The sequence below is a fragment of the Crinia signifera genome, chromosome 5 (assembly GCF_055691185.1).
Source record: "Crinia signifera chromosome 5, ASM5569118v1, whole genome shotgun sequence".
NCBI lineage: Eukaryota > Metazoa > Chordata > Amphibia > Anura > Myobatrachidae > Crinia > Crinia signifera.
Window position 1 is genome coordinate 253,787,955 of NC_139221.1, and position 20,566 is coordinate 253,808,520.

Consider the following 20,566-nt stretch of genomic DNA (forward strand, 5'->3'; position numbering starts at 1 on the left):
CTAATTATTATTATTATTATTATTATTATTATTAAGCAATATAAGGGGGCATTTATGATAATGAATGTTATGGTAAATGTTTATACAATACATTATATTATTAATTTATAAAATAAACTATGGATGGGCACTACCAATTATTCTAATCCATTTTAATCTATTTCATTTACAGGCACCTTCTGCCCTAATAATATAGTGCCTGTCACCCTACATACATAATAATGGTGCCGATACCCTGCTGCTGTATTAATGATGTATATGGTATATCAATGCCTTTATTTAGTTGGGTTTGCTTTAATGTGTACTTTGTGCTTTCAGATATGCCACTGCATGTACGACGTAGTAGCGATCCAGCACTGGTTGGCATAACCACTTCAGTGAGTGACTCCAACTTCCCGTCTGAGGAGCCATCTCGCCGGAACCCTACAAGATGGTCTACCACAGCAGGGTTCACCAAGAAGAGTCACCCCGGAGGCCAGAACACCAATGACAGAAAGGTATAGATCGCATAGATTTTCTGTCGGCAATTCAGCTTTCCCGTTCTGCTATCTCGTTCTAATTGTTTCTGCATGTCAATACTGTTATTACAGCATCCTCCACTGGGCTTCAGCCCCGAGGCAGCCATTCTCCCTGAGAAAAGTACAACTGTTATGTCTGTTGCCGCGTCCCTGGTGAGGGGTCAGGCTCACATAAATATGTTTGAAATAATTATCTTGCTCCAAGTTCACCTTCTTCCATCTGTAATCCCATATGCTGCTGCATTACTAGGGGGGGCTGAGAACTTTTTTTTATCCGGTTTAAAATTGTGATAAATCTTAAGATTACATTTTATTTATTGTTTATGGAGGCGTTTAATTTTTTGTAAAATAATCATTTGGTTAATCTTTGCCTTAAGTATGGGCCTGTAGTTCGTCTATAACACTGTGGCGCCTTTTAATACGAACCTTTGTATTTTTAAGATTAGAACATCTCTGAATATTCCTCCCTATGACATTTTAGCTGAATTTGTTTTTCATCTTTGTAATGGTGGCAGAATAGAAGAAAATAGCAGGTTTATGCACATTTATTTGAATTTATTTATATAGCACATACATTCCGCATCGCTTTACAGAGAATATTTTAATACTCACATCAGTCCCTGCCCCAGTGGAGCTTACAGTCTATATTCCCTGTCACATATACACAAACACATTCATTCTAGGGTTAATTTTTGTTGGGAGCCAATTAATCTTCCAGTATATTTTTGGATTGTGTGAGGAAACTGGAGTACCCGGAGGAAACCCATGTAAGCACGGGAAGTATATACAAACTCTGCACAATTAAGGCCTTGGTGGGAATCTAGCCCATGACTTCCGCGCTGTGATGCCAGTCGTGAAACCGTCCGTGACTTAAAACGTGCCTTTTTCCACATTGAAGTGACTACTCGTTGCCTTGGTAGTAAGTGTGAGAAGTAATCATCCCTCACCAGCCCCATCCATTATTCCTTAATATTTCACACTAGCCTCTGTACACAGTTATTATTTACAGGCTGGGCAGGTGTCTATACCTTCTGTGTGCCTCTATACCACACCTCCTTGAGGAAGCCAGCGTCTGATTTTGTGGGCACGGCTCTCTGTTTAATTCTAGTGTCATGACATGTATTTCTCCCTGGAGGAAGTTATATTATTATAGTTGAATAGCAGTAGGTTGAAATGTATAATTGAAAGCAAAAACGGTAACAAGACAAGTTAATAGTAATTGCTGGATGCACACTAAAGGATAGAGATTTTCAACAGCAGGTAAATGTTTACTTGGAGAAAAACTGCATTTAATCGCCCAGTAATTGCCTTGTTTAATAATATAACATCTGTTCCGATAGGAATTTTTGTTCCTTGCGGAAAAGTATTTGGTCCCGCACAGATACTCCGAGCACTATCGTCATTACTTACTGCTCTGACGTTGGGCTTTCATTCGCTGCTATCACTCGGGAGCATGGTCACTCTCATACCTGGAATTATTTGTCTATATTGTGTATTTTGTGATCTTTGTCTTGTGCTTGGACAAAGCATCACTTTGCGCTGACAACGTGAGTGCATCCTGCAAAATAAATAAATAAAAGGTTTCCTTTTTTCTATCTGCTTTGACTTAATCAAATGCAGACATACACGTTCTATACACATCCGTTGGCTTTTTCTTGCCGAAAACAAGCCGTCCTCGCCATACAAACCCCACTCGCTGCCACATTGAATATACCCCAGTGTAATATGTGTGTGTGTGTGTGTGTGTGTGTGTGTGTATTATATATATATAATACATTCACATTTTACTAACATTGCTGCTGAATGATAATCAGTGTTGACCATTTAAGTATCCAATTATAAACAACTAATGGGCATGTACTTCTGGCATATTGGCCTCAACCTGCTCTCTTGTGAACTGTCCCTTGACTTTAATTTTAGAATTACCCAGTAAACAAAAGAATTCCATCTGTTACAGCATCCAACAGTTCGGGACGTGGGGAACTTTGCATTTATATAATGTTCTGGGAATGCTGAATGATGTGTCAGTTGTCTGTATCAGCCTGGATTGATAAATAACACTATGCTGGGCATACGTGCTCCCACTTACACCCTGATCCTCACATAAGTGGTAGTACTGCTCCAGGATCACACAGACGAGCTGCAGGTTTTGTACTGAATGGATAGATGTGACTGCCTGTAAATTTAAACAATAAGCTTAAAACCAGACCAGACTCACATCAGGGAGCACGCTTCCTTCATTTATATCACTGCATCCTTGGATTTCTGTAAGAGCCCTATTGTGAGGTCCACTTACACACCAAATATGTCAGGAGGCACTAACCATACTATTTCACACTTAAATAATAAACAAGTGAGGTTTATCTAGGTTCTTTTTTTTCTTTACGGTTACCTGTGCATTGGGCTTTGATTCTGCTGATGTCTGTCAACGATACTGCACCTTTTTATGGTATCGTTTTTTTAATTCTTATAAGTAATTCTAGAAATTAGTCTGTTCATATCAGATATGAATAATATGAGCATCTGTAGACTTGTCCAGAGTTTTAAAGCCTTTACAGATTTAAGTCTCTTATATCCAAAATGTTTGGAACCAGAATTATTTTGCATATCTGATTTACTGTATTTTCTAAGACAGTGGTTCACATCCTCGGTCCTCAGGACCCCCCAACTGTTCACGTTTCCACTCAGAATCGTAAGTGAAATAATTAGCTTCACCTGTGGATTTTTTAAAATGTGTCCGTGAATATTGAGTGCACCTGTGCACCTGCCAGGTGTTTCAGAAAACATGCACTGTTGGGCTATTTGAGGACAGAGGTTCCTCTAATATTTGCATGCCTAATGAGAGAGTTTGGGGATGGCATCCAAGTCTAAACACAGAATTCATTTGTTTCATATACACTTGTATTGCTGCGTAGGCGCAATTTGATGACCAGAACATTGGCTAGTGACCATTCCTGTGCGGGCCGTGTGAGCATTGCCCAAGTTCTACAATGTTAACGCTGTATGACCTGGAGCATTAGACACTGTAAATCAGGACGCTGTATACTGCAGATACAGGATAATAAAACCAAGACTGATTGCCTGTGCCGAGGCAAAATGAAACTTTTTTTTGAATAGTCCAGGTAGGCTTTAATCTTTTAGGTTTCCAGATAGGCTTGGAATTGTGCTAGGTTTACACCGGGGATGTGTAAATGGTGTGCTGGGGTAATTTCCCATAAGATAGAGGTTGTAGAAGCATCATGCTTGTCTTTAGTACCTTAGAAACCAGGATTTTCCTAGTGGAAAGGAAAGCTCCTTTATTAATGTAATCTATTTACATTGAAAGTTAATGCCACTTTACTGGAAGCTGAACTGTACCAGTTAGGTTATTTACAGACCGATAGCTACACAGAACATCTCAGTAGATAGAAAAACATGGATCAAACATTAAGCCATTTTATTAAAGTGTCTCAGATAAAAGAACCTGATTGTTACATAGGGTTTGTTTTCCTTACGAGCATAATATTGCGAATTGGCCGCAATAATTGACGGAAGTGACTGTAGCGTAAGATTAGCTATTTTAATAATATTTTGATTATTGCAGGGCCACATCAGAGTGAGTCTGAAAACATGGTCTGTTGTGTAAACAGCACTTATCCAACGTACCTTTTTTTGTGCAGTTAGGTGTCAGAACTCCTTTCACATGACTTTGGCTGTTTAACTGAAATACAGCCTAACCTATATCCTCTATGATAAAAGACTAATGCTGCTCCTCACCTTTGTTGGGGGATTTCAAGTGTATTGTGACCACAAGTTGACGACCGACTGAACATTTCATGTGTTGCCCCATTCTGGTGAGCAATGCCACCAGTGCTGACATTACTGTTATGATGTTCCATCATTGTCACAAGCTGGTAACACATAGATGTGTATATTACCAGTCTTCATTTTGATATTTATATATATTTTTTAGAAACTTGTTGCTATAGTGGGAAAGTAAATAGTGTCTGTTTTACATAGAGGATAGGGTAGAATACCCAGATGTGTATGCACTGTATACACAATGTTCAATTAGTTCCCCCCCTCAATAATGTATTTTTCTTTCTTTTAAAACAGAAAGATGAGAACTTCAGAAGTCTGCCCAGAGATACCAATAACTGGTCTCAACAGTTTGAAAGAGATAAAGCTCGCTCTTCCCTGAGTGCCAGTCACCCTCTGGTGGACAAGTGGCTAGAGAGGCAGGAGCAGGTAAACATTAATACTTTTATATCATGCCAAAACATCCCCTTATGCCGTCTATAGGCAGATGAAGACATATCATCCTTTTATATAAAAGCAAAACAATAGAATTTTTATAGCATTGGCCGTAATTGAATGCATCCCAGGATCTTACAGCATTTTAGATCTTTGGTTTCTTGTGAGGCTGAAAGTCAATTTATTTTTAGTATTTTTTTTTTGGTATATTGTTTATTTTTATTTTTTTATGTAAAAGTTTTTCCCAAATTTTGACAATAAATTGTAGACAATATGCAGTTTTGGCATGTCAGATTTTTATTTTTGTGATCTACCCAAGTGTTAAGTTGGCCATACACCTGCAGATGTTTCTTCAGATCTGTCTGGTTGGATCAAAACTCTGGTAATTTCTGAATGACAGTTAGTCAGCTTTCCAGCATTTCCAAGCAAATGGTCAACTGTCATCTGCTCTCATACATAACCATGTTTTTGTTCCAACCAGCCAGATCTGAAGATAAATCTGTAGGTGTATGGCCACCTTTACACTGCCAAGATGCTCACTTCCCAAACTATGAAACCTGCAACTGGACATTGTTGGCAGGTTCTTTTAGTTGGGAAGTTTCGTGGTCCCTCTGTAAAAATGTATACTGTTTCTGGATCCATATGGAACAAAATTCTATTAGTAGTTACATAATACATATCGAGAAACCCTTTGAAGTTTTAGAAAAAACCTTGCGAAGGTTGTTCAGTTGTGACTCCAATTTTGGTAGGGCAGTAGCAGTGGAACTTGATCTGGATTCATCTTAAGATGACCACAAAATATATATGTAGCATTTGCTATTGTGATTACTTTTCTGTTGTCTGTTATATTACATACATTTCTAAAGGATTCCCATCTTACTGCTCCAAACATTCATCTACCAGTTACAGTGTATAACAGGGTTCCACAGTAACTGTGATAAGAAAGACAACAGCTGCAATAATAATTATACATTATTTTAGCCACTGGTTTTTGGAACTGTCTGGGTAACAAGTTCCCAGAAAAGAGAACCAACTCTCTTATTTAATGCATGATCTACATACAACATTGTTCAGGTGAGAGATGTCCCAATTGTGACCAATTTGGGGGGTTTGTCTCTGTGTGTTTCCTGCGTATAGAATACCTTCTCAGAGGATGACATTCACAATTTGCCTTATTTGCCCTTTAAATCGTAGTGTACACATCTAATGATCCAAGTCGGAAAGTATATTTGTTGTTTAGCTGCTCCACCTGCTACAAATGAGACCGTAATTCAACCATATACAATGACATTATTTCTTTACTAGTCTGCCATCTTTATTTCATTTCTACCTATGCTGCTACAAAATTTGATTTTGTGAAATCAGATTGCAGAAAATCACTCACAGCAGTGAACTAAATTAAAACAATACAGATGCATGTAACTTAATCTCTGAGAATTATTAAACATGGGGGAAAAACATATTCAGTTAATATTTGAGCTTTCTTGGTTTCGGCTTAGCACAAGCCCTGTAGATCTACTTTACAGGGTTGATGGAAAAATTAAAAGCATTACAGCCATTAAATCAAGTTACTAGTCCAAATGTAACTTGATTTTCAGAGTTAGCTGGATGCTTGTTCTGACTTTTCAAGAACATAACTAGGGCATCTGCACACTCTTTGCATAGCTATTGTTACCTGGATACTTATATGCTAGTTCGGCGCCCACTATAGTAAGTACGCACATACCCCCACTATCCATGTCGGCATGGAGTTGATTTTATATAGTGTGGCTAGCGGACGTGTAAAACTAAGCAAATAGCTTAGTGGGTGCCCAACTAACATATAAGTACCGTTACCTGCATTAATTCTGTCTCTTATGGCCCCCATACACTAGTGTGATTCCTCTTCAAATGGGCCGGCAGCTCCTGGGTGGCTGGTACGCATACAGTTCCATTCACCGCTCAGGGATACAATTAATCCTTGTTGCAGCACTGACTATTTCCATATCTGATCTGATGCACGTTGGATACGAAATGGGAGTAAATGTCATACAATTTGACATACTTTACTTCATTTATCGTCTCAAAGCGTCGAAATTAAGGCCCTTATTGGCAGTATATAATGCAAAAAAAAAACACATAGGGGCAAATGTACAGATGGTGCTGCTCTCATCTGAGCAACTCCCATTGCTCCGTCTGCTATGCTCCGCCAGAATGGGGTGCGTGCCCACAGAGGGGCAGATTTATTGAGCTTGGAAAAGACATAAACTGGAGATAAAGTGGAGAAAAGGTAAAAGGAGATAAAGCACCAGCCAATCAACTCCCAACTGTCTTTTTCAAACACAGCTGATTGACTGGGACTTTATCTCCTTTTACCTTTTCTCCGCTTTATCTCCAGTTTATCTCTTCTCCAAGCTTAATAAATCTGCCCCATTGACGCTCGCGCGCCCCATTATCGTTAGTGGATGCCCGAGCCTGTGAGGCGATTGCGCGTCCATGTCCCATGCCCGTCCACCAGATTGCTGCCCGCTAGATACCTGCAGATGGCAATCTGCCGGCAAGGATGCGTGCGGCCCCATCTGTATCGCAGTATCCAGACTGGTCTACACCAGCAGAAACATGGTTTTATATAACTGCACAGCAGAGATTTTTATTTTTACTTTGATACAACTCTTTTTGCAAATATGGGAACTCACCCTTAAGCCGGGTACGCACCGTCGGCCCCAGGTCACCCATACACACTACTGCATCTATTATTAACATTCATGGTGTCTCTAGTGATGTTTCAAGGTTTAGTGTGCAGCACATCAAACCTGGCCTCATTGTAAATGACTGAACATATCATGCATACACAGTGAGCCATATACCCGTACAGCTGGGTGGCATATCACCCAGTGTATACCCAGATTTAATTTGGGTACATACGTGACCATATTGCAAACTATTCAATGTAGTAAGCATTTTCCCTTGAACTCCTGGACAAACAATATAGTTCATACATACTGAGCGGTTTTACAAACAGAGGACGTCGCTAATGACCCGCAGAAGTGCACATCATTAATGATATATATGTGCATACTCGCTGGATGATAAACACAAAAATGTCCTTCTGACTGGTCAGTATTTTTCCCTGCAATCATGAGTGCCAGATGCACTCAGTTCTGCATATGCACATATACATGTGGTTGGTATACTAGGGATAGGAGTAGAACAGTTGCATATTTTGTACACAAGGTAATACAGGATCAAGGGCCAGATGTATCAAGCTTCAAAAGTGATAAAATGGAGAGTGATAAATAACCAGCCAATCAGCTTCTGCCTGTCATTTTTTAAACCCAGCCTGTTAAATGGCAGTTATGAAGTGATTGGCTGGCTGTTAATCACTATCCATTTTATCACTTTTGAAGCTTGATACATCTGGCCCTAAGTCCTACTCTGGTACAGCCCCAAAGTGAAATATTGCACACTGCCCCCCCCCCCCCCCCCCCCCCCCCCCGTCTTTATTTAATGTTCTATATGTGCAGCAGACTCTTTCAAGTAATATTCTGTCATGGGGGAAGTTTAGTATTGTTGTCATTGTTGATATCCCTGACTAATTCCATGGAGCTGCTTGGCAACATTGAAAAGCTCTCATTTTGGGGTAGATGTATGAAGCAGTGATTTAGGGAAGAGAAGTGAGCCAGATGAGAAGTGACCCATGGCAACCAATCAGCACTGAAGTAACATCTATAATTAGCATAATATAAAATTATACAGACCAGCTGATTGGTTGACATGGACCATTTCTCTGACTCGCTTCTTTTCCCTTATCACTGCTTCATACATCTACCCCTAAGTTTTCTTACATTTCAAGTAGCTGTATTTATAATATGTGCCATTTCTCCTCCATTATGCACTTCTTTCATTATGCTGATCAATGCATATTCTTCATAACATAGTAACTACTACTGTAGTTATTTAATACACCCATTTACAATTTGGCTCCTGATTTTACTGTTGTTCAGCCCTGATAACCAGTGGCGTAAGTTCGTCCCAGTTGCCCGGATGAAAATTGGTGTGCCCCCCCCACACACACGTTATTCAAAATATATATATATATATATATATATATATATATATATATATATATATATATAGTCTCTCTATAGGGGAGGGGGAGAGGGAGAGAGGGAGAGAGAACACATACATATTTCAGAACTCAGCCACAGAAGCAATTTTGATGGCTTTCAATTAATAGATTTAAACTGGCAGTGGTGGAGAGGTGCCCCCTTGAGAGCAGGAGCCCAGCGGCAGAGTACTCCATTGCCTCCCAGAGTTCTGCCTCTGCTGATAACTGAAGTGTGCGGCCTTACTGCCTCCTAGTGTGCCCAGCTAATCAGAGCTAGGTGGTTAGTTGTTCGAGCCATTTGGTGAACAGACTCCCATATGCTTACCAGTAACATGCACTGTAATAATTAGAATACCTCAGAAGTTATTTATAACACATTATACAAAACCACATTTCTTTTCGCTAAACTTTTCTCCAAAATGTGAAAATTGAATCCAGCTGCGGACCTAAGTAAAGCACCTTTTTTTCTTAAATGGACGAAATCATGCTGTACGGCAGGTGGAGCTGATGTAACATGTAAAGAGAGAGTTCGATTTGGTCGTGAGGGGGTGCTCAAACTGAGATCTAAATTGCAGTTTAAAAATAAAGCAAACCGTATTTACCCTGCACAGAAACAGAACATTTTTCTGCACATGTTGCATTGGCCCCAAACACAATTCAACATGGTTATGTGTCCATTTGATAAGAAAGGAGCATTGTAACCAGGTCTGAATTAGGCCCAATGTTTGGAAATACTCAGTGCATAAAGGCGTCACTTGTATCTCATACTTCGTAGTAACGGTGTAATTTGCTGGCTGCACTGATGCTTAGATGCAAGAAAACTGCATGGATTGCAGGCTCCAATATCCCAAATGAATGTTCAACAAAGTCATGGTAAATGCAATGGCTAATCTGAATGCTCACTGCAATGCACAATGGTTTAACCCTTTTTATTGCTAACATCTGTGAGAGATGATCAAAATATCCGCTAAAAATGCCAGCGTTGCTCACATTTGGTATATAAATTCAAATGAAAAATGTTGTGGGAAAAAAAAAAAGATATTTCCTATGTAAGGAAACATTACAGGTCATTATGATGAATAAAAATGTTTGCTTGCCAATTCTCGCCCCTATTTTGACAGATTCCCTTGGCACTCCAAGGGTTCATTTTTGTAAGCATAGACAAGATGAAGACTATTAGATCTTATTTCCCCTGCCCCTATTTATTGACTACAGATGGATGCTCTCTACCTCATTTGCCTAAGTAAGGAAATAAAAGTTTTTGCTGAATTCCCCTGTGTAACATGCTTCATTTTCCTGTTCCATCTCTAAGGAGACTGGCAGCCCACATAGCACAGTGTCTGTCATACCATTTCTCTTTTCACAAGAGTGTTCTAGGACTTCTGTTCTTCAAGATCATTAATAACTGATAGACTGGCCCAAACGCACAATCTGGGCTGACAGGCTTTGTGTATCCTAAAGCAGCAATATTTTAAACTTCTCACATCTGCTGGTTCTGAATGAATATGAGGGTTTTTTCTCTTTTTCAGGCTTTAGCCATCTGCCTCTAAGCTTGGAAAATGCATTTATTTCATTTTAGTTTGTCTTTTTGTATAAGCCTCATATTTTTCTCTTTTTACATGAGGGTGAATTGTTTAGATAGAGTTGTGTTTAGCTGCCCCTTTGCTTATGGGGAGTAAGGCCTCTGTTCTTCCCATCTTAGGCCTGTCTGTTCTGTATTATCAGGACCGGGATAGGGTTATGGTCTAAATGCGTGTCTAGGTAGACAGTCATAGGTTGAAACACATTAAAAGGTTGACATGCTTTTGGTGTCAGTTTGTAGGCTTCATCACATGGACCCCAGATTAGTGTACCGTGTACCCTTGTGTTACTAGGTTTGCTTAACATGCTTCGGGCGGGTTGGGATCATTTTGTCTATAGCATGATGGTCGACAGTCATTAGGTCGACATGGTTCTAGGTCGAAAGGTCGTTGGTTCGACAGTGTCTAGGTCGACAGTCAAAAGGTCGACATATGGTTTTTTACCTGAATGTCAACACAGTTTGAAGTGCACCGTATCCCCTCGCATCGCTCGTGATGCGTCGGGCACAGTGCCTCGCTGCGCTCAGCACACTATTTTGTTTCCCCCCCACGCACTAGTGGATGGTAGGGCATGAAATACCGCCTGTCGGCACATGTTGGCTCAAAAAACAGTGAAAAACCCCATGTCGACCTTTTGACTGTCAACCTAAACATTGTCGAACTAATGACCTGTTGAACTAATGACCTTTCGACCTTTACCCACGTCGACCTTTACCCACATCGACCTTTACCCACGTCGACCTTTACCCACGTCGACCTAATGACTGTTGACCATCATGCTGTAGACCATATGACCGTATCCCGCTTCAGGCAGGGTGCCTTGCTGTGCTTTGCACAATTTACCATCCAAATGGACTTCGATTGGGAATGGTGAAGTATGAATGTCCACCCTTGACATGTCAACCTTTTGTCTATGTTGACCATGTTTACCATTTGATGTCAACCTACTGACTGTCTACCTATGAACCTAATACAGTGGGATAGGTGTTCCTTATCCACATATCTCCCAGATGGGCCCTTTTTAAATGTAAAGTCTCTGTTTCTGTATTTTGCTAACAGTTGATCTTCTATCCTGTTGTAAATATTATCGCTGAATGTGTATTTGCAAAATCGATTGCCTTATAAACATCCTAGCATCTGATGTGTGTGACCTCTAGCATGTATATACATCACATTTCAAAACTTACAAACTAAACCTGAAATAAAGACTCGGAGACTTAGGTTTGGCAGAAATTGTTAGCTGATTTATTTTAGCACTTTTAAGCTAGATTAATTTATTAATAATTAATTAATGGTGGCCCAGAAAGAACGGCTAATTAACTAAGCTCCACCCACACAATCTGCATACGTAATCAAGCCTACCCTAACAAGCGGTATCCGCTCGACCTACTGCATTGACTACCCACCCATCTGATGGGTTCGCTGCCCCCCGAGCGGGAGATCGAGCGAAGGCCTAAGCCAATGAGAGGCGAGCGCACCGAAAAGCAAACATATACGTAGCATCATCATTTGAATAAGAACTAATTCTATTCACCTGCCGTTCTTTCCCGCCTATCAGCCAACGCGATTAACACCCACCCAACCATAATAACACAAGGGAGGGAGGGCGGGAAAACTTTCAGGAAAGAGATAAATACTCCTCCCTTTCCTGCCCTGATATCCCAGCTAACAATGCCCTTCCCTAAGTCCTTATTGGGCCACCGAGTCACATGCTTCCCTAGGTCACACAACAGTCTTGGATGTTTAACCCACTCCATGCCTATTGCAGACATTACGTTATTCTTCATTGTAAATATAATAGTTTTTAGTATTTTTGCATTTGTACCTTAACATTCTTGTACAGTGTACTGTTAGGGGTAATTAAATGTGGCAGGAAAAATCTGCTATTTTCTCACAATCTTCAATTGCTTTCACACCTCAACTATTCTGGGCACTTTGTGTCCTCATTTTTCCATATGGGATTTTAGTCTAGGCTTTTAGAAGCTGAAAGTTGCCACAGTGATCTCTCGGGATGTATGTGTTGTGCACGTTAAAGGCTGATATGTAATATAAACAGTCATATTAAAGTATCACATCATGCCCAATGTGTACAACAGGACGCAATAAAGTGTTTTGTTTCCTTATATGTGTGACTGAGGCTGGTGTAGCACCAGAATTTTCCTGCTCCATAATAATTTGTGTTTTCCTTAAGATTTCTTATGGAAAGTTAAGGAAACCTCTATTTTACTGGTTGAATATCTTTTTAAAGCTTATGTGACATACTTGAGGGTTCTTTATTCCTTTTGATAGACTAGTATTTTGTTTGCTTCTTTGGTGCTAGGTAAGAACCCTTGGTAAAGCGATTCAATTGTTTTGGATGCCTCTATAATTGAGTGCCCGGCAGAGCAGTTGAGTTTCAGGTGCATGCTAATTATCCCACATGTCGGGCCCATATAGATTGGGTTTAGCTGTGTATATTTGCTCAGGGTGCTGAAACAACAGAGTTCTCCATTTCTGCTTGCCACATGCAGCAGCATGGCATCGCTCTTGTCATTCCCTGATTGAACTGCATGTACAGACAACAGACCCTCAGGAGCGTGTAACAATGTAGTGGGTACAAATTTAAGAATTTGTCTCAGCGACTTAGGTCAATTTGTTTACAATTATTGTGTATAGTTTACCCCAGAGGTTCCCAAACGCGGTCCCCAAGGCAGCCCAACGGTCCAGGTATTAAGTATATCCATGCTTGGCCACAGGTGACTTAATTAGTACAGATACTGTACATATGTAAATATAGATAGGTGTAAATACTTCCTTTTGTCTGTTTATATTATTGTTTGACCAATGATTAGACCCTATTCACTTATATAAGTGACACCTATATCATCAATGGTGATGGGTATATGATGGTCATTTTTCACTTTGAGAAACTCACCGAACAGACGGGATGTGAATAACACCATTATGTACTGTTTCGAATTCATATTCGCAGGAAATTCTAATATTAATAGCACATAGCAAGGTGGTTAGTTATACAATTTTTGTTCTCTTATGAATGGGATATATTAATTTGAGCACAAGCAGAGTAAAAATAATAAAAAAATAAAAAATATAATACTAATTCCAACAGAATAATTTGAATAGGGGACTTGGAGTGCACCCCACCCGAGTTTCTTTCTCTCCCCCCGTTTTCCAGATAGACTTAATTAGTAGCTCAGTCAGTCTGATTTAACCATCTGTGCTAAGCCATGGATATACCTTAAACCTGGACCGTTGGGGTGTCTTGAGGACCGCGTTTGGGAACCTCTGGTTTACCCTGACTTAACATATAGTGCTAAAATAAGTTGTTGAGTGCTGGGATCTGAAATCGCATACTTTGCTTAATAAAATGTCAGTTCTATTTTCAGTTATTCTCTAGAACATTAGGTTAGTGCTGCTTTTAAGATTAAAAATGAGTGAGCATTCATTACTCCAGACAGACTAGGCCGCATGATAAATGGCAGAAATTGCTTGGATACGCTTCCACCGAACATTGGCTGAGGTGCTGGCAGAAGATCAGAAATGTGCCCCAGGATGAGCGTCACCAGAGAGGGACAGTGTATTGAGGCTGTTGATTTGGGCCTCTAGAATGGTATCCGGAGGTCTGACAGTGTCTAGGTCCACATACATATGGCCAACATGGTCATAAGGTCAACACAAGCAGAAGGACGACATAAATATCGCTGACACAAGCAATAAGTGTTTGCTTTTTTTTTTGCCTTTTTTGTACTTTTTGTACTCCACGTATGGAGTGAAAAAAGGAATGGGAATGGTCAAGTGTTGGCGAGTGAAGTGGTACACTAATTGGGGATCCATGTGCTCAGGTTTTGATATTGACACCCCCACCCCCTTAAAAAAAATATTAATAACTAATTTTAACCTTTTCCTTGTGTCAAGTGCATGTTGTTGTGTTTTTGGGTTTGATCTGTTGACTGTCAACCTAGACATGGTCTGCGAGCTACACCACACTACCCTAGCATTTCCTATGGAATATGCTGCCTTTTACGTTTTAGATTATTAATGACCGAGTCGGGCTGAGCAGACCTGTGTGTTTGGACATTGGGATCAGGGTGCCAAGATATAACTTTTTTATTGTTTTGTGTTCTTCATATGAAGTGTTTTTTAACCGCTGCTGAGGGTATTTTCTTTTGTTGTCCTTTGAGACATCACTGATTTCCTGTGCAAGCAGCTAGTGGTGACCCTGCATTAGTACATAATCCTACATTTATCTTTATTAAATGTCATCTTCCATTTCACAGCCCATTTTGGCATTTTGCCTTAATCATTCTGTAACGTGTGGTAATGACTAAAGATAGATTAGTATCATCAGCAAATATGGGCCCTCTACTATTTGGGCTACTGTAATGACCGGAGAGGTTGTAATGCCACGAGTAATGTATGTCTAAGTATGTGGCATGTTTGTTTTTCAATATTTTATTATACTTCTTTTTTTAATCACTTAACATTTTTGTTTAATCATATTTGTCATTTACTTTTTTTTTGTTTTTGTGACCATTTATTGAAGATTTTGACAAAAATGTTAACCATGGTATATAGGAGGTATGGTGATAATGAAAAATAAGAGTGACAAAGGGGAAATGAAAGACAATAGGAAAATAGAATTATGCATACAGATGTAAAACACGGCTTAGCAGTTTTTCCAAATGTAGCAAGTGTGTCGATTCTGAAAATTGTTTGCAGCAGTAGAATTTATATAAAGTAATAGATAGAATTTTTAGAAAAATCACAAAGCGTGACTTTTGCAGTGTGCAAAATGCGCAAAATTGTGCCATACATGGCGCAGTAAAACAAGATGTACAGTATGTGGACACATCTGTAAGTAACAGCAAAGTCAACGCTAGATATCATTATAGTGTTGTATCTTCAGATGGCAAACATGCAGGTGTGTATGAGATTCTTCAATATTTCATGTAACTGTTGTGACATTTTTCAGCAACTAAAGAAAGACGACATTGTCTTAGCGTACCTGCAACTTTTTCACTTATCTGTGTAGTTTATAACGTCAGTAGTGACTGCATCATGTCTCTCACATCTCCGGATGGGATCACGGCAGGGAGCTGGTTCAATCATTCCACTACCTAAGACTTTTTCTGACACTTCCTTCTTCACACTTACATCGTGACCTCACAGCCTTGTGTGCTTTTTAGATCTTCTCTCCAGTGCATTGATAAATCATGTTCTATGCGAAGTCTCATCATCCTCACAGTTTCTAATATCCCCTCTGCTCTCCCTGTGCAATGTCATTCTTTAACCCTTTCTGCTAGCGCACAGCGCTGATTGAAGATGTAGTTTAGTTACTGGCCTGTACTGTTTTTTCCCCCCATGGGAAGTGGTGAATAAGCTGGGTAGGGTGGTCCTTTCATCTCCTTTCCTTCACAACTGTAGTAAGCTCTTGATAAAAAAAAACCTACATCCATCTCAGTCATTCTAGCAGTATAGAGATCTTGATTTTCCAGAATTTGTTTATTCCTTTTGTTCCTGGAATGTTTGTCTACTGAATTTCAGGGGGTATGGATCATAGGGTCGACTAGAAGAATGTCGATAGTCATTTGGTTGATCAATATTGGTTGACATATATGTTGACACATGGAAAAAGGCCGAAAGGTCCACATGAGCAATAAATCAACATGGAAATAAGTTTTTCTGGTTTTTGGGTCTGTCTCTTTACGTCGAATTGGACACTGTATAAGTGTATATGTTTGCCATGCTCGGCACACTCTTAAAGCGGATACGATTATTAGGTCTACACCAACTAGGTCGACAAGCATTGGCTCGACACCACTAGGTTGAAAGGCAGCTAGGTCGACAGGTCATTAGGTCGACACAAGCATTAGGTCGACATGGGCTAGGTCGAAATGTGCTGACAGGCGGTATTTCATGCCCTACCATCCACTAGGGTGTGGTAGGAGAGTAAAATAGTGTGCTGAGCGTAGCGAGGCACAGTGCCTGAAGCAAAGAGAGCAAAGCAAGGGGATGCAGTGCACTTCAATCTGTGTCCATGTAGACTGTGTCGACATTCGGGTCAAAAAAAGTGAAAAACTCCATGTCAACCTTGCGAAACTACACAAGTACCGTACATTTCCCACACTTATGCTACCGATACATAGGTGAGATATTGAATGATTGCATGCATTTTTAAACGGACATTTAACGTGATGCGCAGGCACGCTGTTGAATGTCGCATCGATAGATATTATGAGCTGCACATAATTATCAAATTGCATGAGCAATCGCATTGCTCGAATGCAATCAGCGGCGGGTTCGGGGAGGGGGGCCGGGATGGGTACCGGAGCGCTGTCGGGGAGCCGGTACCTTAATGCTGGGGACCGGAGGGACGACGTAGCAGCAGGGAAGGCATGGCGGCTGTGTAGCGGGGACCGGAGTGGTGGAGCTTTCAGGCGGCAGGACTCGGCAGCGGCAGCAGATGACTTTGAAACACTGGATGGCCCTCTGATTGGCTGAGGCAGCTGAGAGAGAGCTCTCTCAGCCAATCAGAATAATGACACCTGCTGACCTGCTGACCTGCTGACCTGCTGCCATGCTGCTATGCTGCTGTGGACCCTAGTCACTAAAACAATGGAAGAACTCTGGGTAGCATCCATCACTGACACTGTTTTACCTCAGAGTGAGGGACCAGGAGCACTTACGCAACTACTGACTGACTACGCTATTTACGTAGCTTACGTTTATTCACAAAGCATAGTTACGGTACTTTATATGCATACATCACTACTATATGCATATAAAGTACTGGGATTGCATCGCACGGATCGCATGCCACTAAAACGGGACATGTGATGCGATTTCCTTTTGCAAGCGCACCTAGCTAAATTGGGCGCCCAACTACTACATAAGTACCGAGAATTCTGATAACTTAATAAGCACTATGTGTTCTTTGGGATGTAACCAATTTTTATTATATATAGTTTTGTGACCATATACTTTAAACACCACCCACGATTTGTTTTATCACATATTCTCTACTTTTTTGTGCACATTACTTGGGATTTGTAAATGGACAGTAAATCTGAGCACTGCAACCAGGAATTAAGAGGACAAAACACAAATTGTGTTGTATTCTTCTATAACTATAATGTAGCCATATGCAGCCTTTCCACAAATGCTCAGCGTCCAATCCTCGTTTCCTGCTGCCAGACTTCTGATGGCAGCTGGATTTCACAATGGCTGACAACATGGTGGGGCAGCTAGTATTCATCTTAACATTAGCACAGAACAGCTGCTTGCTAGAACATGACCCGCCTACCATAATGTTTGCAGTTGTCCTGTGTATGATTTGTGCCAAGCGGCATGCCACTGTTGTCTATTGTGTAACACAATGTAGAGCTGCTATTTCCCTATGAGTCGACTCTGGTTTTTTAGCAGCAATCTTAGAATCTGCCAGTATAGTCAGCTGTGTGTAGCAGATCCATCGAACAGCTTGGCCTCACATGTGCAAATTATACACCCCCCACCTTTTTTTCCCCTATTATTCAGATCCTTTGGTGGCCGTGCCAGCATTTTCTAAGAGTTCAGGGGAGAGATGCATTAACTGAGTAAACAGAAAGATGAGTCTAACTTGCTTAGCTGTAAATGATAGAATCCGTATTATAACCTGGCTCCCATGTGTGTCTCCAATAACCAGCTCAAGATGAGAACATGTTTGTCTCCCTAGAGGTGGAGACCGCTGACGATGAACAGGAATAGGTTAAATAAATAAAATCTTTTATTTTACTTCTTTAAAAAAAAGAGTAGTCACTTCTATCATCTTTAATTGGATGTTGAATGGGTTCTGTGCATCAGGATGCCGCTGTCTGTCTTCCAACCACTGGCATGCCAAGTGTTGGGGTTCCGAGACCATTCAGTTGAAAGCCTGGATAAAATTCTGTGCTTCTTTCTCACTTCTTACAGCATTAAAGAAGAGATCTGAGAAACCTCCTAAAGATTAGCCATGTTTGTAGCTTCCATTTAGCATTTATCAAGTACATTTGTATAAAATGATTGGTAGAATCTGTGGGCAACTTACCCACTTGCTCACTTTTTAGAGGGTTTGATCCATCTCCCCCTAAGAGCAGCGATTGCTATGGAAAGCCGCTCAGTCTGCTGGTAAAACCAGCAGATGAACGGTGGCTGCCGGGGACGATGCGGGAGCGCGCATCAGTGCTCATCATCTGCCCATACACACTGGGTGGCTTTGCAGTTGAAAGCAGCTCAAACGATGAAACTGAGCTTCTTTCAGCTTAAAGTCGCCCAGTGTGTATGGACCTTTAATGAGCTGTCCCTAGATTTGGCCCTGTGCTGGTGCAGTTCCCTGTTGTGGCGTGCGTCCCTATAGGAGCCTGGTTTTAGGATTAGGCAGGAAAGTCAGAATGTAATCATACAACGGTATTTCCTCATCTTTGCGTCCACCACTATGCCAGTTACGTTAGCCGCTACTTAACTGCTACATAAGGATTTTCAGCGAGGGACCCTCCTGTGTCCACGCCACCATCTCCTTTAGTAAAGTTGTGGTGATTGTTCGGTGATGCTTAACAGCACTACGTAAGTTCCATAGTGTAAGCGGTAGCCGCAAAGATGAGGAAGTAACCAACTGCCTGAGCACAGTAACCTCTGCAACAGAGGACATACTGCAATCATTCTTTTGCAGAGTATTGCAATGTTTTATAGATTGTAGCTGTCAGTATTTTGCTGTGGCTTTTCCCTGTATACATATTCAGACACCTGCTCAAGGCTTTTTCTCAAAGGATTAATAAGACTGGGAAAAACTTGATAACAGCCGGAAGTCCTTATCTGTTGGCAATAATAAAGTAGTTACCACAAGCCCATTAATTATTGTGCTCCTTGGGCAACGGTTTTATATGCTGCTTTTGTCAATAGTTAGTTAATTAAGGTCTCCCTAAGGTTGAAAATAAGAGTACAGTTATTCTATTTGAGATTGGATGCAAAGTTCTCAGAGAAGAACGCCAAGTTGTGTCCTCAGTTACTCTATTCAGTTTATTTCAGGCATGACAGACGTTCAGCTGAACTGGGTCCATGGGATAAAGGGCGTTTTATCTCGCTTTTATTTTCTGCTAATAGGCTCTCCCCCAACCCCCCCCCCCCCCCCCCTCAATCCACATTAATGAAAATGCAAACCTTTAGGAAAACTTTATATTGTTGAGAGAGGCTTTATCAATTCCATATAACAATGGAAAGATGTGTTCTGTAGATCTGATTTAAAGGCAGGCTAGATATGGACACAGATCACATCAGCTGATCAAGTATCTACAGATTGTCATACAAATACAGTGTCACATACCTGATTACCCTTCACATCAAAATGAAACAATAACAAGTATTAGTCCATTTTAAAAATAATTTTGCCAAAGTGTAAATTTTGGCATCTTCTTTGAAGAAGAAATAATCCACGTCTGACTTAATATTTCTTGCTACATGCATAAAAAAGGACATCGGGCATTCTTCAGACATGTTAGCAAGGCTGCAATTTTGCAGATGTACAAAGCCATGCTGCACTGCAGGTGGGGCAGATGTAACATGTGCAGAGAGATAGATTTGGGTCAGGTGTGTTCAAACAGAAATCGAAATTGCAGAGTAAGAATAATGCATCCAGTATTTACCTTGCACAGAAACAAGGCAACTCCCCCAAATATACCTTTCCCTGCACATGTTACATCTGCCCCACCTACAGTGCAGCATGGTTTTGTCCATCTGCAAAAATTGCAGCCATGCCAACAGATATAAATCTCAGTTTACCCGGGTGGCTCCCAATAACTTGGTAGCACTCCCAGCTGCACCAATGAGTGGGCAAGTCTCTCAAACCCACTGGAATGCAACTGTTCACTTCCCAAGTAAAGTGGTTGGTACAGTCGATGATGAATTTTGTACCACTGCGAACTTGCCCCCCTCTTTACAGTGCAACTGAGTGCAGCGTTTTCTAATAGGAGGTGGAGCCACAATTGTGTTGCCGCCTTCTTCTGCCATAGGTCTGCCCTCTGTGAACACTCACCCCACAGGTACCCTGCCTAGCCAATGGTCAACGATGGCCACAGACATATACACTGAAGAAAGCGGCTTCTTTAATGAATTGTATTAGTAATGATATAAGTTGCTCT

At 40.7% G+C, this 20,566-nt stretch overlaps 1 protein-coding gene across 21 annotated transcripts in view; it reads left to right on the plus strand.

Moving 5' to 3' along the window:
- PARD3 (par-3 family cell polarity regulator) overlaps window positions 1-20,566 on the plus strand; it is a 508,043-nt gene that overhangs the window by 205,484 nt on the left and 281,993 nt on the right. For 18 of the 21 annotated variants that reach the window (XM_083188844.1, XM_083188831.1, XM_083188826.1 and 15 more), the window contains exons 4-5: window positions 319-497; window positions 4,614-4,745. In XM_083188844.1, the coding sequence (XP_083044970.1) occupies window positions 319-497; window positions 4,614-4,745 (311 nt within the window). The remainder of the gene's footprint in view (window positions 1-318; window positions 498-4,613; window positions 4,746-20,566) is intronic. The other 3 variants (XM_083188838.1, XM_083188845.1, XM_083188846.1) reach the window with 1 other exon arrangement.